The sequence below is a fragment of the Nyctibius grandis genome, chromosome 31, assembly GCF_013368605.1.
Source record: "Nyctibius grandis isolate bNycGra1 chromosome 31, bNycGra1.pri, whole genome shotgun sequence".
Taxonomy (NCBI): domain Eukaryota; kingdom Metazoa; phylum Chordata; class Aves; order Nyctibiiformes; family Nyctibiidae; genus Nyctibius; species Nyctibius grandis.
Genome location: NC_090688.1, coordinates 2,159,704 through 2,187,460, shown reverse-complemented (window position 1 = coordinate 2,187,460; position 27,757 = coordinate 2,159,704). Strand labels below are relative to the sequence as shown.

General features: G+C 45.7%; 1 protein-coding gene across 6 annotated transcripts in view; it reads right to left on the bottom strand.

Moving 5' to 3' along the window:
• The window catches only part of RFX2 (regulatory factor X2), a 61,529-nt gene that overhangs the window by 31,162 nt on the left and 2,610 nt on the right, over positions 1 to 27,757 (bottom strand). For 4 of the 6 annotated variants that reach the window (XM_068420444.1, XM_068420446.1, XM_068420449.1 and 1 more), the window contains exons 1-3: positions 3,890 to 3,976; positions 3,056 to 3,165; positions 269 to 358 (exon numbers count right to left, since the gene is read on the bottom strand). In XM_068420444.1, coding sequence (XP_068276545.1) covers positions 269 to 358; positions 3,056 to 3,165; positions 3,890 to 3,896 — 207 coding nt within the window. In that variant the 5' untranslated portion in view covers positions 3,897 to 3,976. Of the gene's footprint in view, positions 1 to 268; positions 359 to 3,055; positions 3,169 to 3,889; positions 3,977 to 27,757 lie in introns of those variants that run through there. The other 2 variants (XM_068420447.1, XM_068420448.1) reach the window with 2 other exon arrangements.

Below are 27,757 nucleotides of genomic sequence, written 5' to 3'. Positions count from 1 at the left end.
AGATCAGATGTATGAAAGACAACCGCTACAGTAAAGGTTCTTTCTAAACTTTACCTAATCTCGAGAGTTTCTTTTGCCATCAGTCTAAGAGAGGAAGAGAAAGATGGAGAAAGCTGCTCTCACTGTGATCTCTGGTTCTCTAATTGCACACAACTCTAATTAAGAGCATGGATTTTTCTAAGCTGGCAGGGTTTCAAATGTCATGTGGGACGTGGGGTCCTGTTGACACAGTGGTCCCTGTGTGGTGTCTCACCCAGGAGATTATTACCTGTTGTGGAACCTGCTGAACTCTGGGAACAGAGATTTGCTGCATCTGCGCTCCTTTGGGAGCGGAGCCTGCTGCTTGGACCAAAACCCTCTGAAAGAAGAAGAGAAGAGTAACATACACTTATTTTCAGTCTGTAACATGGGTGAGTTAGGTGTTCTCTCTCAAACTTTCATGGAAAGCTGGCCTCCCACTCCAGCAGCAGCAGCACCCCTTACTTAGCACCCCTGCGGTCCCCATCTTTCCAATGTAATTCACACCGGACACCAGCCTGAACTCAGTACCCCAAACTTGGGAAAAGCTGGATCCACATTTTCTGACATGGATCATCTTCAGGTCTCCACGCAAGGAAATAACAGCAAACGGTTGATTGACAAGAGGAGCTCACCATGAGGTTCAGTTGCAGCTAAACAAGAACCACTCCTCACACATTCACATTTTTCCTCCTACAGCTGCAAAGTTTCTTCTCTTACAGCTGCCATACCAAACCCCGCTCTGCCTCCTGCGACACGAAATCACACCCTCCAAGGTGCCACAGCCCTTACGGTTTCTACCAGCACCAAAGCTCAGATGGTTTTGCATCCTCCTTCAGTGCCTCCACGGGCACAGAAATGCTTTGTCTTGCTTTGCGGTGGTCCTCTACCTCTCCCCGTCATTTCCATCGTCTCCCAGCTCTTTGTGTTACGTTTGGCATTCAGTTTGAGGTTGGACACACGTCTCATAGAGTGCTCAGCACCTTGCAGGTCCAGCAAAACAAGCATGGAGACATGGTGGATGGTAAGAAACTATTCAGTGAGGCCCATGGGAACAGAGCCTGGGATACCAGCATGAGAGCAAGAAAGGAAACGTTCAAGCCAAATATCAGTATGGCCTTCTAAACTGAAGAGGACTTTCTCCAAGGAGACAGTCATCCTCTGCGGCTCGAGGCTTTAAAAATACCCAGCAGATTGGGCCAACCGAACAAAAAGCTGCAAGACAATCCCCCATGAATCCTAGAAGAGACCTTGACAGTTACTGGCTGCCTTACACTTATATATTTATGATTTTTAGCCCTCTGACACCCTCCCAACATGCCCTTTGTAACCAGCCAGGAACTCTATTCTAGCAGAATTATAGGATTGATAACTGCCCAGATTTCTAGGCAGCCTCTACACCACCAGTCCCCAGGCTGACCTTCAGTAAGTCTGGAGACATTGGAGATCCTGCAGCTGAGCTAGCGATAAGGACTCATATGCTTATGCCAGAGTCACTGTCCGTTTTCTCTCCAAGAGAGGCTGTAACCAACGCACAATGGGAACATTAAAAGCCCTTTTTCAAGTCAGGCCTTGACAATGCCACCTACACCAAAGTCTCAGCAAGATCTGTTTCTTTCTCCTACTTTTTACCCATTCTCTGTCATTGCTTTTACCAAAGGACCCATCTCCTGCTGTGGCACAGCTGCCCAGCTCAGCTCCTTGTGTCATTTGTCACTGCCTGTCCAGTTGCTCCTATTACCTTCCAACCAAAGAAATTAATCATCCCCAACCTGTAAGATGAGGCCGTCCTGTTCATACAGCCTTCTCTCACACTGAAAGGTAGACCAGTGATCAACATCACCAAAGGCTTCAGCCTCACGCCAGTCATGCTCCCAGTAGTTCATTCCCAGTATTTTCCTTGTCCTGCTGGTGAGAAGGGCAGGCTCTGGATGCTCCTCCTCTTCAGCAATCTTCCACAATCCTCTGGGTCTTCCTTAATCCACGGAGTTCCACTCAATACTGTGTCATGATGACAGCACCGGCTGGACGGGTAATTTCATAATCCAAAGCCGATGGGTTTTCTAAACTTCTTTAACATCTTGTCACAGTCAAATTCACACTAATGACTGATGATCCCTAAGATACTCGACGCTATCGATCAGCGGTATCCACGTCATTACAACACAAACAAGAAACGTCACCCAGAGAAATGAAAGATGGGAAGGCTGAAGGGTGACAGAGAGCTGGCCAAACACACGATGTGAACGTCCACGTCTCCTGGTGAACTGAATGCTCCTACCACAATTTTTAATTGTTCCTTTTCATCAGCATCCAATGGCAGCTACTTCTGCTCACTTGGGAATCAGAAAGAAGGGTGTAGCTAAGTTACACCCACCCATCCTCTTATCCCTCCAGCTTCCTGCGACAGAAACTTTTGATAGTTCCCCAAAAGGCACAAAAAGGAACCAGTTTTACTTAACTCTTCCCGTTTTGCACTGGGTAGTTTTCATCCACCAGCTGAAGCTATCACATCTCTCCTATCAGGAGACCTCCCAAGTGCATCGTATTCATGTACATGAATCATGAATCCCCTCTCCCCAATTTAAAATGTCAGGATCCACCTACCAAAGGACCAGACCAGCATGTGGCTCCTCCACCCTCTCCCCGCACTAGCTCTCCCTCCACCTCTTCCCTGCCGAGCTCGGTACCCTATTTGCAGAGATGCCTTTAAGGACAGTTTCATTTTCTCCTGCTTCTATTGACACACCAAATAACAACAACAGGATATTACACCGAAGCAAACACCAAACTGGCATGAAGTGACTTCCATGGGTAGTAAGTTAAAATCTAAATCCCATGTATTAAACATATTCATAGGGCTAACACATGAAACATCGATGGCCTTTATCAACACAAAGTCCAGCAACAGGTTCCCCCCACTACCTCAACGAGCTAATTAACAATCCTCTCCCTCATATAAAACCCCTGGATTAAAATGCCAGTAAAAGAGGTCTCTTCTCCATGGAAACGCCGTTCCCAGCTGTGCGTACGTTACCTGCTGAGACGCTGGCACTGGCTGCACCACCGGAGCTTGGGCCGACGCAGAAGAGTGAAGTGCCACAGAAGCTGCTGAGTCGGATCCACCCTCTGAACTCTGCATGCTCACTGCTGGGGAGAGCAGAGGGGAGGTGAGCCAGGGAAAGCAGAGCTACACACCGCAGCGAACGCCCGAGGAACCCGCGGCTAACAGGAACAAAATCCCAGTGGAAGATCCAGGGGAAGGGCTAGGAAGGAAGGTAGCTACCTTCCTACACACAGGACTCTTTTTTAGTCTTGGAGCTAATTTTAATACAGTATTATATTAAGAAAAAAGAAAGTTGCACAATTGTTCCACAGAAAGGAGAGGGAAGGAACAGAAAACGCGTTTCTAAATATAGCCAAAAAGTAGCGTTGGAAAATTAATGTGTCATAGTGAGGATAAATTCAGATCTGGAAGAGTAAGAGCGTGTTTTAAAAATCATTTTTTCTCCCCCTCTGCCTTATCATCTTTAACTACTGCAAAAAAAAAATTTAATCAAATCTATTAAATGCCTGGAACTTAGCTAATGCTCTCACTTGGGAAGTGGGGGGGGTAATTTGGGTTTATACTCACAACCAATAATCAAACAGGAATAGCAGAAGAACAGCGATTGACCATCCTTTTAAAACTCACAAACCACCCCCACAAAGAACCCCCTCCACTCTCCTGCCTGTGCCCTTGCCCCCAAATCCCAGCAGCCTCCCCAAGGTCCCCAAACACAGACACGCCATCGCCCTCCGGTCCTGCTCCCGCGCTGCCACCCTGATGCCCTCAGCACCTGCAAGTCACCCAGGTCCCCCCTGGCCTCACCCAGCATCGCTCAGCCACCTCGGGGAGCATCCCAAAGGCCATGCAGAAATGTCCTGGGGATGGAGAGGTGGCAGGAGAGCACAGTTTTTCTCAGTTTCTTGTGAAAGTTCCTGTTTAAAGAACTATTTTAAGAGGGTTTCTGCTGTCACTTCAAAACCAAAAGATTCAGAAACATCTAGATTTTGAGCAGCGTCATTTCTCCTTTCTCAACCTCCCTGCTGCGCGTAACAGCCTCCAAATAACCGTGTGAAATCTTTTCCGTTTTATTTCCCTTCTCCATCCAATATTTAAACGTTTTCCTCAACTCTGTGCGAGTTAAGAGGCAAAAGGAAAAAGGAGAAACCGAGGGACACTGGACCCTGCTCATTTCATAGCTCTTTGCGGTGAAAAGAAACACAAGGGGGAGGTGAAGTTACAAGTTACCTGTTTATTCTCCTCCACCTATTGGAAAAAAAGAACACAAAAGATTTAGATTCTTCACAAAACAGGTTTTGAAGATTTATTTTCCAGTCAGTGCTGACCCCATATTCCCATGCTACCCATTAGCAAATTACAACAATTACTCTCCTGACTTCCCCGAAACCCCAGAGCTTGCAAGTAATTTTCTCTTTCACATCATCTTTCTTGCATCCAGGAGAAAGAGTAAAGACAGAACCCGCATAGTCACTGCTCCAAACACAACGACCAGATTAATTTAACAAGCCAGAAACAAGGTGAAGAAATTTAACCACTATTTATCACCATTCATGTCACAGAATCAGAATCACAGAATGAATCGGGTTGGAAGAGACCTCTGGGATCATCGAGTCCAACCATTGCCCTGACACCACCATGGCAACTAGACCAGGGCACTAAGTGCCATGTCCAGTCTTTGCTTAAACACCTCCAGAGATGGTGACTCCACCACCTCCCTGGGCAGCCCCTTCCAATGGCTAATGACCCTTGCTGAGAAGAAATGCTTCCTAATGTCCAACCTGAACCTCCCCTGGCGAAGCTTGAGGCTGTGTCCTCTTGTCCTATCGCTGGTTGCCTGGGAGAAGAGGCCGACTCCCACTGCGCTACAACCTCCCTTCAGGTAGTTGTAGACTGCACTAAGGTCACCTCTGAGCCTCCTCTTCTCCAGGCTAAACACCCCCAGCTCCCTCAGCCGTTCCTCGTAGGTCAGACCCTCCAGACCCTTCACCAGCTTGGTCGCCCTCCTCTGGACTCGCTCCATCTTTCTTGAAGTTCAGGGCCCAGAACTGGACACAGGATTCAAGATGCGGCCTCACCAGTGCCGAGTACTCTTGTAGCAGAAGTGACCAAGAGGAGCTATTAAAAGGTGTCTCATGGCTTTTGACAGCCGGTGGAAGCCTGACAGCTTGGCAGCCCCCTGCTACTGCGGAGTTTGCACAAACTGAGAACCTAATTAGTAGTCAACAAAGCCGCTGGTGGGTCAGAGAGAGGATCAGCATCTACACTTGACTTTCTCAGCTCCAGGGCTCCTTACTGGGTGAAGAAGAGCAAAAAGACAAGTCATTCATTTTTGCCAGGGGAATGAGCAGACGGGACCTGACCGTGCATAAGGATAAAACAGCGGTGAGAAGAGCCTTACTCAGACATCGGCGTTTCAGGTAGCGACAAGTTTAAAGCTCTGTTTGCCCAATGCGGCCGGTGATGTCACGTGCAGCGTCACGACCACGGAAGGCATTGCAGAAATCTGAATTTCAGGTTGCATCATCACTGAATGAATCAGGGAGACGAGAAGGCTGCTGCGCTCTGGCAACCTTCTGTTTACACACAGCTAGCTCCGTATCCAAGCAAACAGCGGTGACAGGAAAGGAAATACAGAAAAAACCTAATAACTTCTGGGTGCTATTTCTGGTTCTGCCACCAGCTCGCTCTGTGACCTTGAACAGGATGCTTCCCCTTCCCTGTGCTTCAATTTTCCCACTCCTTAAAAAGCCACAACACTCCCCTAGGTTAAGGTATTTTTCGAGCACTGGTCTCAGGGGGCTGTCAAAATCTGAATGCGTTTGAGAAAGGTAAGTAGTCATGTTACAAGCCTTGAGGGTTGATAAAAACTCCAATTGTCACCGTTTCATTCATAAGCCACATTGCCTTCACGTAAACAGCCTTGCCTTTGTTAATGTCTCCTGCCTAAACCAGCTCCAAAATGCTGGGAAAACAGAGATAAGAGGAGCGTTTCAAAATATTCTTCACATTCGAGTTTGCAGCGAGAGGAGGAAGAAAAGGAGGGGGCAGCAGAAGGATTAGAGAATGGATTGAGAGCAGCCCTGAGGAGAAGGACTTGGGGTGATGGTTGATGAGAAGCTCAACATGTGCGCTTGCAGCCCAGAAAGCCAATGGTGTCCTGGGCTGCATCCCCAGCAGCGTGGCCAGCAGGGCGAGGGAGGGGATTCTGCCCCTCTGCTCCGCTCTCCTGAGACCCCCCCTGCAGTGCTGCGTCCAGCTCTGGGGCCCCCAACAGAAGAAGGACACGGAGCTGTTGGAGCGAGTCCAGAGGAGGCCACGAAGATGCTCAGAGGGCTGGAGCCCCTCTGCTCTGGAGACAGGCAGAAAGAGTTGGGGCTGTTCAGCCTGGAGAAGAGAAGGCTCCGGGGAGACCTTCTAGCACTTTCCAGTGCCTGAAGGGGCTACAGGAAAGCTGGAGAGGGACTTTTTACAAGGGCATGGAGTGATGGGACGAGGGGGAACAGTTTTAAACTGAAAGAGGGGAGATTGAGATGAGATCTGAGGAAGAAATTCTTTGCTGTGAGGGTGGTGAGACACGGGCCCAGGTTGCCCAGAGAAGCTGTGGCTGCCCCCTCCCTGGCAGTGTTCAAGGCCAGGCTGGATGGGGCTTGGAGCAACCTGGGCTGGTGGAAGGTGTCCCTGCCCATGGCAGGGGGGTTGGAACTGGATGGTCTTTAAGGTCTCTTCCAACCCAAACCACTCTGTGATTATGATTCTATGATATCACACAGCTTTCTCCTGCAAGTCAAGCGTCTTTGAGTGCCGAGAAGGGAAAGCGGCAGCATCCTCTGCACCGGTTCCCAAGCTCCCAAAAACAGCTTGGAAAAGGAGCAGGCGGCTGACGTGAGAGCCCCTGGGAGCGAGAAGGGTGCCCCTGGGTGCTGGGTCTGTGCTGCAGCTCTGCCAGCCAGGAGATGCAGTTCCTCCAAGTATTTTTCCACAGAATGTATAAACTATCAGCTCCTGAACGCTCAAAGAAAACCGCTTCAGAGCTAAATGCCGAGACCTCAAACGTCTAATAACTGCTGCTGATCAGAGCCAGAGCAGGGAATCTGTCCCGGGGAACTATTTGGTTTATTTTTCTCTGGTGCTCTGGGCCTCGCTCCATGGGACGGGTAAGCACAAGGCGAGCTGAGCACCAGCAGCCACCCCGGGCAGCTCCCAGACTTCAAATAAAAGAGGATTTAAGTCCCTGCCTTCCTCAGGCCCAGGGTCGCTTCTGTTGTAATTGCAGGCCGACCTACTTGGGGGTTTTATACTAGAAGAAAATGTCATCATTTGAAGTGAATATAACTCCCAGCTGCCCTTATTTTTATTTCGTGAGAGCAGCCTCACATAAATCAGGGGTGGGATTGGCACAGTCTTGGCTCTCGTGGGGTATTTAGGTCTTGTATTTACATTTACATTCATTTTTTAAGGTGAAAATGTAAAACATTTTAGCTCCCCTACACCACCAGCCAGTGCATGCTTTTTTTTTAAAATCCAGAATAACCACACAATCATACTAGCATTGCTTTCAAAATACTAAAATCATTACCATTTCAGTGAATCACTTGCTCATTTGAAGACAAAACATATCATGAACTATTTTATTTAATTAGCTTTTCAAAGCTTACTTGCTCATGCTTTGATGTTATTTAAACTTTTTAAATTCCTTTATTACATCCTTTTGCAGGACTTTTGAAATAGAATATAATACTGGGATATAAATGAGGGAAAGGAAAATGTCTTCGATGAATTTTTTGTTGTTGTTTTTAAGAACAGTCAATTATTCTACCTCACAGAATCACAGAATCAATCAGGTTGGAAGAGCCCTCTGGGATCATCGAGTCCAACCATTGCCCTGACACCACCATGTCAACTAGACCAGGGCACTAAGTGCCATGTCCAGGCTTTTCTTCAACCCCTCCAGAGATGGTGACTCCACCACCTCCCTGGGCAGCCCCTTCCAATGGCTAATGACCCTTGCTGAGAAGAAATGCTTCCTAATGTCCAACCTGAACCTCCCTTGGCGAAGCTTGAGGCTGTGTCCTCTTGTCCTATCGCTGGTTGCCTGGGAGAAGAGGCCGACTCCCACTTCACTACACCCTCCCTTCAGGTAGTTGTAGACTGCACTAAGGTCACCTCTGAGCCTCCTCCAGGCTAAACACCCCCAGCTCCCTCAGCCGTTCCTCGTAGGTCAGACCCTCCAGACCCTTCACCAGCTTGGTCGCCCTCCTCTGGACTCGCTCCAACACCTCAACATCTTTCTTGAAGTGCGGGGCCCAGAACTGGACACAGGATTCAAGGTGAGGCCTCACCAGTGCCGAGTACAGAGGGACAAAGTTTCTCACAGCTACTTATATTTAAGCTTCCCAGTAAACCTTGGTGGGTGTTATTACCAAACAACTTCTTCTCAAAGAGGATTTAAATGTGGGGCATAAAAATCCACCAGGAAAATGACTGCCTTGAAGGACAGGAATCAATGGTAAATCAGATTTTTGATGACTGAAGAATATACTCCATTTAAAATCAAGATATAAAGGCAGAAAAGTTAATTTTTCCAGGTGAAATTGCTATAATTATGTTTGCCTTTTTATTAATGAGATTTAGCATACCTAACAGCCAGGATGCTCAGCTGCACACAGTTTGTGCTCCAAGTTTTCTTTCTGTTCAGCAGATCTTGAGCTGACCAGGGGGTAAAATAACCAAGGAATAACCTGCGGTCACATTTCCATACACAAGTTCATGATATAGCTATGAATTTTTAATAGAAATCTCCTGATACCTGGTATTTTACTGAAAATAATGGGAAGGTTGTAGTTTAATTTTTTAAAAAAAGAATTATTTCTCATCCATAACATTGACCGGCTAGGATCAAAATTCAAATCCAAGTTCTTGCGCTTTTTTGTTTGATTTTGTGCATTTTTTGCATACTTTGAAAGGAAGGCTTAGATATAAAAATAGTTATTTGGTTTCTGGAACTTTTATTCAGGTTTAGTTGGCTTGGAGCTTAGATAAATAGGAAAACCAGAACAGCAATAACTGATTCAGAAGAAATAAAACGCTATTTAACCATCCCATTCTCTGTGGGCTCTAAGTGGCATTTTCTGCCCTGATTACAGAAAAAGGAACTATCGTTTTTACCTTTAATAGATTCACAACGGAGAATCCTCAACGCTCCCAAAAGTGGCTGCAAATAATAAAGGGAATGCAGGAAATAGCAGATTTTGCCTTTCTTTTCTAGCAGACACACACTGTCCATCAAGTTTATCCACTACACTCTATGTCACTTTTATTTTAGTGAAGAAAATCTTAAATATTTTCCATTTCATTCAACATTTTTGGCTTAGTCTGTATTGAATAATCTGCCCTGAAAAGGCATTAGCTATGTTTTAACCAGAGCATAGAAAGGAAATGTTTCATTCTTTGGAAGAAGAAACCTTTTTATTTTTATGTGAATGAAAATGCAATCGAGTGAATTACACCACCTTAGAGCAGAACTAAGGCAAACACTTGTATCAAACCCAGCTTGCCTCCACATGCATCCTTCATGCACGTGTCTCCCAAGCATGATATCTCCAAGAAACAACAGGCGTTCCCCTGAAATTCCAATCAGGAAAATATTATTTTTTTTTTCCATTGCCTGTAAAACTCAGAAGCCAGAGGAGCACCCGAGCAGGCACTTGCAGATGGCCAGCACGTGGCTCTGAACCGAGACAAAGGGCCAAGTAGATTCCTGCTTTTGCACCCTCTTTGGAAAAACATGAAGCCAGCTCATCCATCTGTGAAACCAAAAGAAACTTGGATGGCTGAGCCAAAGCGAACCTGCTCTCCCAGCATCCACATTTAGGAGATATCTTTTCCTTCAGACCACACCAGCGACGCTCGGAGAACAAAGCTCCCAACACGGCTGTTAGCAACGGGTGTAGCTCAAAGCAATTTGAAGTCTGGCTGCTCAGCACCTGAACTTAATCCTTGTCCAAAACGTTCTACAACTGGCAACCATGATACGAGCTTGACTTAAGAGAGCTACAGTACTGCCTGGTTTTTTAATTGCTCTAAAAGCCTTGGAAGAAGAGCCTGCTATTCTGGCTTCCAGACGGCGCCAGGAAACGTGGGAGCAGGTTAGGACTGGACAGAGTCTTGGCTCATCAAAACCTTGGCCTTCGCACCAAAACCCCTCACCCCACGGCGAGGACAGTCCGTAACGCCTGTAGCCACACGACGCCGAGCCACCCCACAGAGCCTGGGATACTGCGGGATCATAGAATCACAGAGTGGTTTGGGTTGGAAGGGACCTTAAAGACAATCTAGTTCCAACCCCCTGCCACAGGCAGGGACACCTTCCACCAGCCCAGGTTGCTCCAAGCCCCATCCAACCTGGCCTTGAACACTGCCAGGGAGGGGGCAGTCACAGCTTCTCTGGGCAACCTGGGCCAGAGTGTCACCACCCTCACAGGAACGAATTTCTTCCTCATATCTAATGCCCGGCATCCCTGCTACCAGCAACGAGCACCCGTGTACCGTTCGCATCCTGAGGGCTGGAGCAGCATTCGCCTTTCGCGACCAGCCCCTCCTAAACCAGCATCCCCTTCCAGCTAAAGGATGGGGGAGAGGTTTGGGCCACATCTGTACACTGAGCAGTGTGAATGTGCACCATCACAGCTCAAAGTGAGCTCTTCCAGACTAACAGGAGCTGGTACTTGAGCTGGTTCATCTAAAGAGCATCTAAACCATGTGTTGTAACCTTCAGCCTTTTAATAAGCAGTGGCAAGGGGAGGGGATGGAAGGGGGAAGCAAACATGACAAGGAACTTGATAATAAGCTGATTCTGGAGAGTCTGCTTATAACATTGCTTCAAAATAATATAAACAGAGAAGGCAACAGAGCCTTCCACTGATTAGGTTAAATTAATTTAAAACAGAAGCAAACGCTGCTTGTCTGAGAGTTCTAGTTACCTGGAAACACAGATAAACCCTAAACAAGCGTTCCAAGGGCAGCAGGCAGGATAGTGGGTTTTTTTCAGAAACCTGGTCCTCATGGAAAAATACAAATTTGGAGATGGCTTTTATTAGCAATAGTTAATAATATACCAAAATATAAATATACACTCAGTCTTTAATTAGATTTCATGGAATCAAGTCAAGTAATAGATATATACACACACACCTAAGGGTTGTGTGACAGCAGTTCACTAAATCTTTGCTGTTTCTTTAAAAGTAACTTTCAGAGAGGCAGAAGAGAGTGAAGAATGTACCTGTGCTGGCCGTGTAATTTGGAGATTCTTTAAGAGCCAGTTGAGGCTGAATAGCAGAAGCCGTGATGGTTTAATGTTGCCTGTGGACAAACCCCTCGTGCACGGATCTCAGACCCGAACACGGGCAAAGTAACGTTGCAAACCTCCCTCCCATACAAAAACCTGTCCCGTTTTCTTTCTGGTTTAATAATCCCAACACTCTCCAAGTGTCAAAAGCCAGGACTGGATTCCTTGAGATTTCAATGATCCTTTCTGGTGCTCAGAAATCCAGGGGCCAGCACACAGCCTATTTACTGCCACGCTGCATTTCACCCTCCGTCTCCCACAGACTTAACCTCCACGAGTCCCTGTTTGCTCTTCAGAAAAAGTCCAACAGCTTCCAGATTTTTAGCCTAGCACAACTCTGTCAACAGGGGCTTGAAACTCCTTGTTTCTTTCCTATTAACTACTGCAACCTCTGCATTGGTGCCATCTGGGAAAAGCAAGCACAAGTTCTGGGCTCAAATTAATAATTTTCCCATATTTTTAGTGTGTGTGCTGTAGAGGTTTCCCAGGGCTGTGATTCAAGAGGGGAAATACAGCGCATCAAGCAAAAATCTGACACAAAATCATTTCAAAGGTTCCTTTCTTCAAAGGTAGTCTACAACTGCCTGAAGGGAGGTTGTAGTGAAGTGGGAGTCGGCCTCTTCTCCCAGGCAACCAGCAATAGGACAAGAGGACACAGCCTCAAGCTTCACCAGGGGAGGGTCAGGTTGGACATTAGGAAGCATTTCTTCTCAGCAAGGGTCATTAGCCATTGGAAGGGGCTGCCCAGGGAGGTGGTGGAGTCACCATCTCTGGAGGGGTTTAGGAAAAGCCTGGACATGGCACTTAGTGCCATGGTCTAGTTGCCATGGTGGTGTCAGGGCAATGGTTGGACTCGATGATCCCAGAGGGCTCTTCCAACCTGATTGATTCTGTGATTTCTAAGACAAATCTTAAAGTTTCAATCGTCAACCAAACCTGAACATCTGGTTACTTGGCCGCTGTGGTCTGTAGCTCTGCTTCCACATCCTCTCAGGACCATCCCGGGTACCTGGGTACAGCTAAGCCTCCCGTGGCAGAACTGGGCTGATTTTGGAACAAAGACCTGCAAACCTTGGTACTCAACTGCGTTTTTGCAAGACCTGCTTTTATAGCTTGTCCTATGGCAGAAAACTCTGGAAGATGTCACTTATTTTAAATTAATTCCAAGAGATTGGCCTAATTTAAACCCGTATGTTCATCAGCCATCACTTTTTAGTTGTTTGGACTAGACAATCCTTTCAATGGGCCTAAGGCTAGGCAGCCTTTCGACAATTTAAGTGTGAAGTAGGAGATTTGCTGCAGTATTTCATTCAGATGTGGGGCGGCAGCAGCAGCTCTTTCCATCGTGCCTATCCAGTGAACAGAAGCAACCACTGCCAACACAGTCCAGTATATTGTTATTTATTTATATAGCACCATTTACAAGCACTGTGGTGCTTAACAAAGTTAAGCAGAACAAGCCACAAGCATAAACTGTGGCTGTTGAGAGAAGAGACGACTTCATCTCAGATTTTACAGCAGCAGCTGAGTCAGTGCTGCGGAGATCTCCGGGCGAGATTCCCCCATGGGGTGGACTGAAACATGGCACGAGGGGATAAACAAGCGGTCACGAGTGTTAGTCGTGCTGTGGGTTTGTACTGGGTAGTTTGAGAAGCCAGAAAGGAGAGTTGGAGCAAGGAGAGAAACAAGAAGGGGCCACTTTTCCCCTCTGAAAGGCAGGTAGTGCCCGGGAGGCAGGAGGAGGAGGAGGGCTTGTTTGCTTTCTCCTGACACTGAGGGCAAGTTTCTTTGACTCTCAAACATCTGCATGAGCTCTGACTCCACCATCCTTCCGCCCACACACGAGATGCTCTTCCAGGCTTAACTCGGCACACTCCTGGGGAGCATCGCCCTGACCCGGGACTGGTGTCACTGGGGAGGAACCACCACGGACGTCCAGGCTCCCTTCCACAGAAAATGGGGTCTCGCCCCTTTATGTGCCGGTGCCACACCAAAACATCCTCATGGGGACGTGCAGACTTTTCTCACGAGAGTTTGGGATTTGCTTGTGGATGATTCTGCTTCTCCACGCGCAGTAAAACCGCCCCAAGTTCAAAATCTGCGTTGCCTGAGTGCATTTGTGAGTGCACTCATCAGAGTGACAGGCTGGCATGGGGGGGGGGGTCCCAAAACTAAACTCACAGTTGTTATTCAATTGTTCCATCGCAGCATTCAGTGCGTGTTTCAGCAAGTAATGGGACAGAAGCAATTGCTTTCCAGACCGATGCATTGCTACCAGTGAAGAGGGGGAATGAGCTGGGGTTTGGAAATTTAAGGTTCATACAGCTTATTGGTGAGTGGTCCTGCAGACTCCAGGACTAAACAAGACCTCAAATAGAAGACAAAAACAATCTAGAGAAGACAAAACAATCTAGAAGACAAAAAAAAAAAATCTAGAGACAAGCAATTCTTCCTGGAAAGGGAAAGAAATGAGATGGTTGCTTTAGATGCCCTAGAAACAGTTTGGGAATATGAATATTCTGCGCTTGGAGAAAGGCACTGCTGTATTTTTGGCAAGGACAGTAAGAGGACAGACCATATTATAGATGAATGGGAGAAGAAAAAGGCTTGCAAAAACTGTACACTGCTCTAAGAGTTCACACTCTCCCAAAGAAAGAGAATTGCCTGTTACTGAACTAGAATTAAATGAGTTCTATCTTTTCTCCAGGCCAACAAATTCCTGTGGGCAGTATTTTTGGCCTGGAGATATGAGTGGGTGGCGACAGACACCTTCTGTCTGTAGTCTGGCCGGACAGGGGTTCAGATAACACCCAGAAAACTATTTAATTTTTTTAACCATTCAATAAGTGGGCAAGGCAAAGCCGTGGTTTTAAAAGCTCTAGCATGGTGCCGACAGATCAGGATCGTGCTTAGAGTCGATGAAGCTGAGGGCGAAGATTTAAATCCTTTTGAATCATAAAGTCACGGGGCGGGGGGAAGCTGTCTTCAGCCCTGAGACTGCTTCGAGGGGTTACGGGGGCACCACCCAGCACCCTGTAGGGTGCAGGCGAGGAGGCAAAGCGGGGCACAGGGGGAGGAAGGGGCCGATGCTGGGGGAGGATGCGGGGCTCGCCGTGTTTGGGTAGCAACAGCGGTTGCTCCCCGCGTTGCCTAGTGACGCGCCCTGGACACTCCTGTTGCTGGGCAACGCGGGGAGCTCTTCCCAAACCAAACATCCCCATCCCCGGCACGAACCCACACTAAATATGTCAGCGGGTATTTTCAGAAGCCCGGGAGGACTGACAAATAATTTCTTTGCTATAGTAACAGTGAGGGGGGGAAGGATCTGCGGGGTTTGGTGCTTTGTTTTGGTTTTATTTTCTTTTCATTAATTGTTTCGTTCAGAAGGAACGGATTATCGGGCTGGGCAGCGTTCTTCTGAGCAGATGCCCAGGAAAGGAAGCTTTTTGTTATTAAATCCTTGTTTTTAAAAGCATTATTAAGGAGTTAACCTCTTTTAGAGGCAGTAGTAACTGGTTGTTACACAAAGCCGCGTGTCCCCAGTTCACTGCCCGGGGAAGCACCGCGCAGGCACCAGCACCGCACGGCCAGAGCTACCCGCAAACGCACCAGTCCCTGAGCAAGTATTCTTGTAACTTTTTTTTTTTCTTTTTTTTTTTTTCTCCTAGAAGTTTTCCAGCAGAATTTAGATCCCTTTAAAGCAGGATTTAGCTCACTTAAAACAGGTTTGCTTTTCTTGGTGGTATCTATGAGTGTGGGGAAAGGCAGTCTGGCTGGGAAATAAGCTTTTGGGAGAGGGCGTGTGTGGTTTTTGAGTGGCTTCTGATTTGATGAAGAGGAGAAATTCATGAGAAACGTTTGTGGAAGTAGAAGAAAACATCTAAGAAACTTATTTAAATTCTCTACTTTGCATTTTTTACATTAAAATTTGAGGCAACTAATGATAAGCAAAGATTTATGAACACTCAGAGGATTTTAAGGGAGCGCTTGCTCTCTGTGGAAATAAAGAACAGAGAGAGGCTTTTGTTGGGCTGGTGGAAACGGATCATTGTCCTGGGCACAGTGGTACGATCTAAACCATAAAAGTTCTGCTGCGCTTGCTAATCATCATTAAGGCCACGTGCTGCTGTCACAGGCTCCCAAATTCTATAGGAGCGAGATCTGGGCAGAATTTGTCCCTCCAACTTTTAAATCTAAGCTTAGGCATCAGCATCGCATCAGCTCACCTTCACAGTGATTAACGATGAAGCTCAGCAGTGAAGCTGCTGATTTCCAGGGGTGCTTTTAGTGCTTCCTTTGGCTTTTCTCTGGTATTTGTCTACTAAAGGCACAGTCCAGGGCGCTTGCCACAGAATTGCAGCAAGGCACTCACTTTTCTGAGGCCGATGCCATGAAAAGCAGAAATCACTCATTCTCTGGGTAAGAAATAAAACCTCACAGTACTGGGCACTTCTTAAATAAGGTCTTTCAAAAATTCCATTCTTTATTTAAGGATTTCTTTTTTTCAAACTATTGCTGACCTCAGCCCCTAAAATACTCCTTGGTCTTCTAGCATTTGATTGCATTTATCTCCTTCTCCGAGGGACTCGCGTGTCTCTTGCATGAGAACGGGAGGCCCAGGAACATTTTCAAGGAGGCAGCTGATCTTTTTCTTGTGATATTCAGAGCAGCGTTCAATAGGGAGCAGACACTAAAGCAAGACAGCCAAGAGTTCGACGTAGCTTGGCAACTTAAAAATGACAACCAAAAATTAAGAAATGTCCTAACTTGAAGAATCTGCCCAGCAAAGGGATAAAATACGCACCATTTGCAGCTATTTGAGGTGATCTCGTAGCATTTGCGCTCATTACACAAAAAAAGTAAACTCAAAATAAGTTCCTTTACTCAACAGCATCCCTGCATATCCTACCTATTGCCCTACGGTAGACTTCAGCACTGAAACCTTCAAGCTGTGTGAAATATAGTTAAAAGATGCTTTAACATTGCAACGTTTGGCCAAGTAAAAAGACTTCAAAAGCGAATTCTGGCTACGAGGAACATCTCTGCCGGGACAGCAGGAGCAGCACAGATGAACACGACCAACCTCTTGATAACTCTGGTCTTACTCAAACGCCAGCCTGTGAAGCAAGCCAAAACTGGCTGTCTAGACCTCCTTGCTCCTTCCACCAGAATTACTAGTGATATCTTTGCTGGCATTGACCCAAGACCCATCAGCTCAGTTCAGAAGCTGCCCTGAAGGAGCCACTATTATTCCTTTTTAAGATGGGCAAATTAATCCAAGACTCTTCTCATTTCATTCCTTTCTGCTAAGTGTCCTCACTCTTACTTTAATATGCTAAAAAGTTATTGCTGGGATGAGGAAAGCACATTAAAATTGAGAGCTGACACTTTCTTATCTCAAGTGAGGATGTTAGTGGTGGGTTTTAGGGTTTCAGTTGCTGCAGTCCTGTTACTCCCACACAGAGCTATGCCTGACAAGAAAAAGAGTTTCCAGCTTCCCAACTTTTACTGAAAAAGTAAAAAGAAGAACTCAATTTCAGAAAGTCACTATTTAAACACTCAGCCTTCCTTATTTTTATCTCCTAGTGGTTTTTAATCCAACCTTATACTTTGGGGAATTTCTGGCCTCATGGGAGAGGGGGCAGTTTATTTGCAATCCTACAGCAGCTCAAGCCCCCACTTTTTTTTTTTTCCAAAGTATCTTTCTACTTTTGCTTTCTAGAAAATTAAATGTACATCATGCACTTCTTGCAAGAAGAGAGCAATGTTAGAAGCGTTAAGTGTGACTGCAGGAGCTATTTCCAGTCTATACAGCATTCACTGCTGAGCAGTATATTGAAGAGGCCGGGAAATGCTAATGAACTCCAAACTGCTAGAGATACAGTCCTAAAGAGAAGGAAAAAGGCACTTGAAGAGATTTTTTTTGCCCATTCCATCTCCCAGAAACCATACGAAACTTTAACACCTCCCTTTGGCTAAAGCTTTCCAAGTTACACTTGAAAAACTGAAAAAGGAAAAACAGATGGGGGTGGGGGAGTGGATAGAGATGATCCCACAGAGCAAAAATATCCATTAGTGGTAAATTCCACCATCTCCTTCCCCTTCCCAAAAAAAAAAAAAAGAAACTGGACTGCATGGGTCAGATTCCAGCCGCAAACTGGGAAACCAGCTCCAACCACATTCACTCAGACAGCCCTTTTTATTCTCTTGCTTGTCTAACTGGCTGCTAAGCAACCTGAGCAGCGTTGCTGCTCACATGCATTAAGTATGAACTATTATTTCATGCCTTCCCCCCTTTCTACAAAAAAGCAGCCACCTCAGTTCACAGCAGACAGTTCTTTTTCCAAAAGTAAATGCTAAACTAAGCTGGAAACAAGAGTTAAAGCCGAGTAAGGGTTAAATATATCCAGTTTACCTACAGGATGCTCTCGATGCAGGCGCTATGCGATGCATAGGATTTCCAGCACCCAGCACTAGCCACCTACCCCCAAACACCCTCATTAGGAGCTGAAGCCCTAATTTTTGGTGTACCAGGAGATACAGCTACTGTGAGCCAACCTCTGGAGGGAACTAACTCTGTGCTGCCTACGCAGGGACTCTAAAATCCTGCTTTAAGTTCAGAGTGAAGCAATGAAACGAGTCCAGAGGAGGCCATGAAGATGCTCAGAGGGCTGGAGCCCCTCTGCTCTGGAGACAGGCTGAGAGAGTTGGGGCTGTTCAGCCTGGAGAAGGGAAGGCTCCGGGGAGACCTTCTAGCACCTTCCAGCACCTGAAGGGGCTACAGGAAAGCTGGAGAGGGGCTTTTGACAAGGGCATGGAGTGACAGGACGACGGGGGACAGTTTTAAACTGAAAGAGGGGAGATTGAGATGAGATATTAGGAAGAAATTGTTGACTGTGAGGGTGGTGAGACCCTGGCCCAGGTGGCCCAGAGAAGCTGTGGCTGCCCCCTCCCTGGCAGTGTTCAAGGCCAGGTTGGATGGGGCTTGGAGCAACCTGGTCTGGTGGAAGGTGTCCATGCCCGTGGCAGGGGGTTGGAACTGGATGGGCTTCAAGGTCCCTTCCAACCCAAACCAGTCTGTGGTTTTGACACAGAACGGTGACACTCCTGTATCCAAAGTAATTAACAATTTACAATAGAGGAGGAAGATGCTGCTAAGGACAGTAAGGCCTCAGGACAAGAAATTTTTCACCTCCAGGAAGACTCTGAAGGCAGGAGAAGGAAGTGGCTGCACAGGCTGCCCTGGGAGGAAAGAGCCCAGCACTCCTCCAGCCCAGTGACGTTTTTGAGTAATTACAAAACCTTAAGATCCATTCTAATGTTAATTTGCTGGCTAGTTGTTGTGGAGAAGTGTAATTAGATGTTGTGTAGCTACCATGCAGACTGGAAGGAATGCTAAGAATGCCTCCGCTTGCAAACTGAACAGCAGGAAGACCAGTGGCTGGAGCAGAGAGGAGCACCCACACACCTCTAGAGCCTGGGAAGGAGTCCAGGTACAGAGCAGGTCCTGGCATCAGAAAGTCCTGGCATCAGACCCTCTCTCTTCAGCTGCAGAAAACGCCACTGCAGTGAAAACACCAGCACTGCCAAGCGATGGCAACGTTGGGCCAAGCCACCAGCCAGCGAGCAGTAAGGTCAGGCACCAGGGTCCTTCCAGGGAGCAGAAGGGTACCGCTGCATCACACCTCACATTGCCATGCTCCAAAATAAAAAAGAATTTAGTATTTGCCTCAACTGACAGCATCCTATTGATTTATGTCACCATCTTAATTCAAGTTGTCAGGCTAAATGTTTTCTCTAACACAGTCCAGCCAGAAAATATTTGTTTTTCAAATTATGAGACATTTCCTGGGTTGGGGCAACAATAGTGGGCTACAGCTGAGGATGACAAAACCTTTCCAAATTAAAACAGATCTCTTCATACGCAATGACTCTGCTCATTTCACAATTAAAAGAAGCAACAATTGTGGGTTTTGGTTTGTTTTTTTTTTAACACTAATGTCACAGCACATTTGGAACCAGAATCAGACATCATTTCATTTCTGAAACGTACCTATTACAAGGACTGCCAGATTTGATATAAGTTTTCCTCCACAAAATAAATTGATTAAATGGAGTCCCTAAAGCTTTGTAACAGTAAACTTCACGTAGCAGTTTTGTAATTTGCAGGTGGAAATACAGAAGAATATTCATTTGCAGCCTAATGCAATTACCAAGTTACTCTGCAAAATAGTATTTTTAAGCTATCAATAGTATCTAAATTATTCAGGGATGGAAAAAACATCCATCTCCTCTAGAAAGGAAAGCCATCAGCTGCTGAGGACAAAGTAACTACCCTCCTAAGGCTGAATAATCAGCAAAGCAAATACTAGTAGAAAAGCGCAGCCCCATTAGCAAAGAGAAAAGTTTTCTAGGGATATTCTTGCCCAGATTTTAATTCTTAAATCATATGAATGAGGTGGCGGCGGAGGGGGAGGAATCGAGCCTCTTCTGCCAGGTTCCCGGAGAAAGGTGGAATCCCCCCCACTGCCCAGATGTAATTAACAGTGCAAGGATTAACGAAACTATCATTATCGTTATAAGCAAGGTCAACCTCCCTCACAGTGACACCCCAGTTGACTCAAGAGACTTTTGTATCAAACCTGCAAAAACCAGGAGCAGATCTTTTCTTTCTGGAGCAACTACAGAGGTGCGAGGATGTTGTCCGAGCTGTAGCACCTGGAAACTCCGTGCTTCCAGGAGCACCAGTTGAATACTGTGGTTTTCAGCAGCCTCCAGAATTGCCTGGAGCATCCATCCATTCTGTTTTTTTGCAAAAAAAAAAACAGTGCAAGAAACACTGAATTGCTCGAGCCATCAGCATCAACTTTTCCCTTTATTCTACTGCAAAGAACAATGAAGATTTGTCATTACGTGAGGCAGAGGGAGATCAGCCTGAGACACTAAGAGCCAAGACCCTGCTCCTCTGTGTGGGCTGGGAAGCTTTCAGTGGATTTTTTTTCTGTAAGAGAGATTGCAGGGGTGGCTTGATTAAATCACCTCAACTGATTCTCCTGTCTGAGCTGCGCAGCTTTGAAAGCATCAGAGGAATCAGGCAGCATTCATATCTTCCAGTGGTATCAGGAATTCACTTTTTTTTTCTTTTTAAATTATGAATTATTTAGCTATCAACCCATTACTGCTCTCTGTTCATTTTCCTTTCACTGACTGAATTGCATAAACCTGCCTTTAAAAAGAAAGCCAGAAGACACGTGCTAACACTAATCTCCCTATTCCATAGGGTAAATCTCCTATTTGCCCCAAAAAAAGACAAAGAAGGAAAAAAAAGACATTTATGAAGGGGAAAGAGGACAGGTTGAGGCGCATTAATTATGGATGGGTTTGGGCAATGTCAAATGAAACATCACTTTCTTCTGTCACTTGAAGTGTTGGACTGGGGTTGCTACAACATCCATACAGCGAAAACCACAACTGGTTTAAAATACTATATACAAAAAATTACTGTTCTGCTAACAGACCCTTTGCCAATACCAGTGATTTTATAACCATAGTTAGTTTAAACCAACAGCAACAGAGTTATAAGTCAGCAATATGGTATTTTATTCTTAAATATTTGCTTGGGATGCTACTTGACATCAGACTTCCGTCAAAATAAACTTTAGCAAATGGTATGTTAAATGATCCCATCTGCTTGCTTCAAAGGCAAAAAAAAAAAAAGAGTAGATTTTGTTAATCCTAAATTTCCAGCTCAATCTTCCAAAGCAGAAGGGTCAGTTTCTGTTCTTATTTAGCATGTGGTAAATCAAAAGTGAATGGGTTTAGCTCAGTGGTATAGATCAGGGGAGTACATACAATCCAGACATTAACAGCAGTTTTTAAAAATCAAGTATGACATTGATTTTCTTAGGGGAGAAGCTCTACTTTCTGTAGATGGAGGGAAAAAAGGAAACATCACCATCTTCTCTGCATCTGCACTTACGTTGCTCAGGCAAAAAACACTCCAGGAGAAATAACGCACGTTGTTCAGCTGAGTATTCACATCAGGTCTTTTTTTTTTCCCCTCCTACAATCACTATATGCCAAAAAAAGTCAGCGAGCTCATCCCGGAGCACTGACACAACGCTACGGAGGGATCCTTCAAAGATACAATTCAAGAAATGCACTCAAAGGAGTACTACAAGCAGTTGCTATTAAGTTCACAAGATTGTTGCCTCTAGGAAAGAGGCAGTTGCAGCAATGATGCCAGAAACCATTTGCAAAGAGAAAAAAACAAAGAAATTTCTTTAAAAAAATTGTGTTTGCAGCCTTGCTCTCCAGTCCTGCGAGTGTGTGCCCATGGGTGGCCAAGGGAGAATGTTGGCTGTGGTTCCGCAGTGGGAAAACACCCCCCGTCGTTATAAACTCATCAAATGGCATCAGGGCAGAGATTATTTTACCTTCCAAAATAGGTTTTTAACAGAGTAATGTCTCAAAGGAATACGGCAGTTCACTCACTGTGCCGAGCTGAGTAAGATTTCTGCGGGGTGGAGAGGAGGGCAGACTTCTTAAAATTAAAATCCTCTGTTCTGACTTTATTGGACCATATTATTGCATACCTTGATCACTTTAACTTTCAGCATTCACCTTTAACGGATCAGTATATGCTACTGCTGATTTGGGAGAAAACCATGCGTCCAGGAACAGGCAGTCGCTCAACCCTTAATTTCTGATGCAAGAAAATTAGTAAAATTTTAATAAACCTGATAAAGGTATAAAAATTCTTACAGAGAGGCCACAGGCTGTCAGTTCTTACCAGCTTTCAATTCACTATCAGGCTAGAATAGCTCTAAGCCAGAAGTGTAAAGTAGAAATTCATCCATAGACAATTTACTTTTCTCCAGCAGAAATATTACCAAATGTTCTGGCTAATCATGTAATTCAATCCTCATATATGAAAAAAAGCAGTAGGAAATGAGGAGATGCATTCAAAACCTTCACTGTGGAACATTTTGTTGTCCAACATCATAATATAAATTCAACTAAGTAGCTGCCAAAACGAAAGCTATCACAAAAATTCCTTAATGGTAGACTAATAAGAGACTCGTCACCAAAGTATTAAGTAATTCATCGGGGAACATGAATAAGAATTGCAATGTATGATGTATTAATTTAGTTATTTGGTGGCATTTAAGAAAAAAGCTTGAGTTATAAGGACATGAGGTTAGAATACAGCTGGAAAAATTCAATCCACGACATAAATTGTCTCTTGAAATGTGCAAAGAGAGGGAGTGCCACTGAAACTACCCTGTGTTATAAACTATCCTGTGTTTCTCATGGGGTACTGCAAACACAGCAACATGGAACAACAGAGTTTAGCTCGTCTACAGTTCATCTTCCCAAATATTTTTGTTCCAAAATTCACTTTTTGAGAGCACTCTACGTGTGTATTCATTTGGATTGTAAAGCAGCCTGAAGAATGATACTGGAGTCACTTCAGCCAGAAATCCCCCAATCACTCTTTTCCCCAAAAGAATTTCTCTAATTAAATAATTTATCCAGGGGTTGGTTGATTGTTTTCCCCTCTCGATATTTCATAGAATTGTTAGGGTTGGAAAAGACCTAAAAGATCATCAAGTCCAGCCGTTGACCCAACACCACCACGCCTGCTAAACCATGTCTTGAAGTGCCACATCTAGACGTTTTTTGAGCCCCTCCAGGGATGGTGACTCCACCACCTCCCTGGGCAGCCTGTTCCAATGGCTAATGACTCTTTCAGTGAAGAAATTCTTCCTAAGATCCAGCCTGAACCTCCCCTGGCACAACTTGAGGCTGTTTCCTCTCGTCCCATCACTTGTTACCTGGGAGAAGAGACCGACCCCCCCTCGCTGCACCCTCCTTTCAGGCAGTTGTAGAGAGTGAGAAGGTCTCCCCTCAGCCTCCTTTTCTCCAGGCTAAACACCCCCAGGTCCCTCACCCGCTCCCCATCACACTTGTGCTCCAGACCCTTCACCAGCTTCGTTGCCCTTCTCTGGACTCGCTCCAGCACCTCAATGTCCTTCTTGTAGTGAGGGGCCCAAAACTGAACACAGTTCAGAGCAGAGAGCAGAGAGAAGACGACACGGAGCAGCCACAGTCGTGCCTCTGCACAAAGTATTCTGAGAGGGCACGAAGCAGAGCAGTAATGATACCATCCCAAAAAACACGTATGTGCTTTCGATCAGTGAGTAAAGCAGCAATCAGTTGAGGACTGCAAAGCATTTTATAAATATTAATCCTTCCAAGCCTACCCATCTCAACTTTCTGACTGCTGGAAAAAGGTGGGTAATGAATTTTTCCCTAATGGAAACTGCAAATGAAAGCACAGAGCAAATAAAGCAGGGCTTCCCAAACAGACTCAGAAGTACCAATAGATGTGGCATCTGGATTAGAAAAAGATGGGACTTTGCTAGATCAGAGACTGAGTCCCACAGGAGAGTCTCGCTGCTCCCGCAGAAACCCCAGCAAGGACGGGGTCTGGAGGCAAGGAGGTGCACCAGAAATGTGGAATAAAGATCCTTCAGCATGGTGTAACTCTTGGAACTACACTCTATCATAACGTATATATATGTACATATACAGGTATACAGAATCATAGAATCATTTAGGTTGGAAAGGACCTTTAAGATCATCAGGTCCAACCGTTAACCCAGCACTGCCAAGTCTACCACAAAATCATGTCCCTTAGCACCACATCTGCACATCTTTTAAATACCTCCAGGATGGGGACTCAACCACTTCCTTGGGCAGCCTGTTCCAATGCTTGATAACCCTTTTGGTGAAGAAACATATATATATGTGTGTGTGTGTGTGTATCTAAAAGAATAAAATATACACGTATCTCCACATACACAGATATAGATACAGCCCCAGGGCCTGCATAAACACACAGATTTTGTTGTGACATACACACCCTCAGATGTTTTGATATTAAAATGTCTCAGTCCTCCTCAAGGAACCGATGATTAGTGCTTTTCACAAATGAGATATGAAGACAGAGCTTGCATGGGACCTGTGGAGCTAAAGACAAAGCACGTTTCCCTACAGGGCACCAGTGAGGGACTTAAAAATTCCTGAGTGTTACAACAAGGCGGATCATGGTTTTTTATGAGTGATTTGCATCCACAAAAAAAGATGCAGAAAAGTACCCAGTTCAGTTTGTATTTAGGAGAGACTTACCCTGCAGTCCACCACCCCGCTCAGCTGTAATCCACCCTGACAACAGATGGAGCGGAATAAACAGAAAGGCACAGCCTGGCCCACACTCGTGTCCGCTCTGTCCTCGCGCCGTGTTAAGGATCAGAATACAGACTCCCCGAAACCAACTTGAAAAATTAGGAGTTTGTAGTTTATTAAGCACCAACGTGATAGCTCGCACGTCACGCGTTTCCTCCGTGAAGGCACAGGAGGGTGTTTGCTCTCGGTGAAGTCGATCTCTAAAAAGGGTTATATATCTTAAATAGCTTAAAAGGGTTATATACCTTAAATAGCCTAAAGATCCTTTATTTGAAGGCACGTTGGGCTCTTCCCTAGTAACGACAGGCTGTGGCGACAGCCCTTCCCAACAGTACGGGGATGACGCAGCAGCAGCTGATGAGGCACCCCACTGGAATGTCTTGGATGGCGACCGCAGAGGAGGTTTCTGTGACGGATAAAACACGCTGCCAACACAAAATAGTTAACCCCCAGCTTTGTCATGGGACAAGCTTTGCTCTGCCTGTCCCGTGAAACCACTGCGAGCACTCTGGGGCAGAGACCGGCCCTCACTGCACTGCCCTATGGCACCCAGGATAACAGATGATCAGGGTATGTTGGGGCTTCCTGGCACTGGAACAGCTCAAAACGTTGCCTTGTCCAGCCCAGGTACGACCTGTCAGCACGAGGTTCCCTTTTCTAAAGCCCGCTGAACTCCCAGCAGCCCAGATACCCTCCACCAGCAATGAGAGGAAACAGAATAACTAATATAACTCCCCAAACAAGGTGAATATTTGATCAGCTCTGTGTTAAGCCAGAAATTATCCAGAATAGTTCCAGGGTTGTCATGGTGGCAATGGGATCTTAAGCTGATACTGAGGAGTAGTCTCACAGTGACTAACGAGGTAGCAGCTAAGGAAATTGCTTATTATGATTAAATTGTTTCCTTATAATCATTCCACTCCCACCTTTTCCTTTCTCTCCTCTTCCCCTGATGTTTCTTGTCAGTCTTAGCTGGTGATATCTCCAGAAGGAGGAGCATCCCTAATTATGGGCTCAGTTCAGTGGGGCCCTCTGCCTTGTGTTAACCTCGAAGATCCACCAACCACGTAACCCCAGACAAACTCCTGAATAACTGGTGCGTCGCCACACAGATTCATCATCGATTTCATCGTAGCGCTTCCAAATGAGTTGGGCACTTAAAAACTCACCTATGAAGGCAGAACCAGCTTTCTTCACACCCAGATTCACTCATGCCATGGGGACTTTACAAGGATTCACTCATCCATAACAAAGCATTTGACACTGTCCCACACAACATCCTTGTCCCTAAATTGAAGAGACATGGACCTGACAGACGGACCACAGGGTGGATGAGGAATTGGCTGGATGGTCACACTCAAAGAGTTATGGTCAACGGCTCGATGTGCAAGTGGACACCAGTGACGAGTGGAGTTCCTCAGGGGTTGATATTGGGACCGGTGCTGTTTAACATCTTCATTGGTGACACAGACAGTGGGATTGAGTGCGCCCTCAGCAAGAGAAAAAAGCTTATCAATTGCCTTGAAATTACTTTTCAAATGCCCTCATTTGGCATTTCTACAGCTCTTAACTCCTGCGTAACACCAGATCAACAAAAACCAAAACAGTTTATAAAGTTCTGTTTGGGAAGACTCTTGCTTCTGTTGCAATTTAAAACACTCCTTGTAAATTCAGTGCTGGATAGATACTGCTTAACCCCCCAGTGTCGTAAGAATATCATCAGCAGAGGAAGAGGCTCCCATTCAGTGACATGAAATCACATGTCTACGCATCACTAAATATTGTTTTCACAAATCTGCTGAATTACACAAATTTAAACCTTTCTAGTCTGGGTGAAATGCAAAACATGACCCAAAGCTGAAGGTGGGGTGGTTTTTTGGTTTGTTTTATTTTTCCCTTCGCTTTCCCCCCAACTGGAAACTCTTTGTGTACTGATGGGCACTGCAATAATTGCCTCCGTGCTTTCTGTGTTAAGAAAAGTTGATTTTCCATAGGTAGGGCCCCATATGAAAAGATTCCTCTTTGTTCGGTGTATTAATGGGTGCGTGGCTTGCGCTGAAGAAATGTTTTGTTGTCTATTTATGTATTTATGGCATAATTAGTTCATCTGCTACTTAGACGGGAACAGCCTAACGTGAGGAAGCCAGCACATTCTTAGACAATAAGGTGGATTTCTGAATGTTTGAACACAGGAATAAAGAACTGCCAGTCCCAATAAGACAAAAGAGTCTCAAAGCCCAGATTACAGAAAGAAACCTCGCACACGTTTCAAATATCAGAAACATAATCCCGGATCTCCACGCGCTGACACACGGGGAGGTTCGGTGCACCCCCGGCAAGCCCTGGCACGCCGGTCGGGCAGCACTTTTGCTCCAGCTGGCCACCATCCAGACGTTAACTGCGCTGGTATTTGTTTCGAGGGAGGGGAAAGAGGGGGAAACTTGGTTTAAATATAACTCAGCAGCCTCCAGCAGAAACTTTGGCTGCGAAGAGGAGCGGTAAGATACGCCCGTTGAATCAGCATCGCCCTCCCTGTGCTGTGACTCTGCTTTTAGCTCTAAAACTGAACGAGGGAAATGTGCTAGAATATGTTAAAAACTGTTTACAGGCCTGTATTAAAAGGGAAAACATGTTGTGGTTAAACATAACAGCTGTCAATGCTCTGAGGTGTTACAAGCGTGAGACTATTTAAAGACAATGACTGGCGCCAGCTATTTTACTGCGATCGAGCTAGGAAAAGCTCCAGTTATTAACCACTGACTGAAGCTTTACGTTTATGGCAGCGCTGAAGGAGTTTTGGGAAAGAGAGTAACAAGTACAGAGGTGACTTTTAGTGGCAACGAATGCTCTCAACTGGAGAATTTACCCCAACAAATGGCCAGGACACAGGACATCAGTTGTGGTCCTCGGAGGCACGGGCTGCTCCTGTCTTCAACGATCACGGCCTTAAATTACCATTTCAGATTTACACATGCAAAAGGATACAGAAAGTGTATTTCTAACGTACCTTCACGTACGTAACACACGATTTAACGGCGACTCTCTCTAGACCACACTCAGCCTGAAGCCTTGAGATG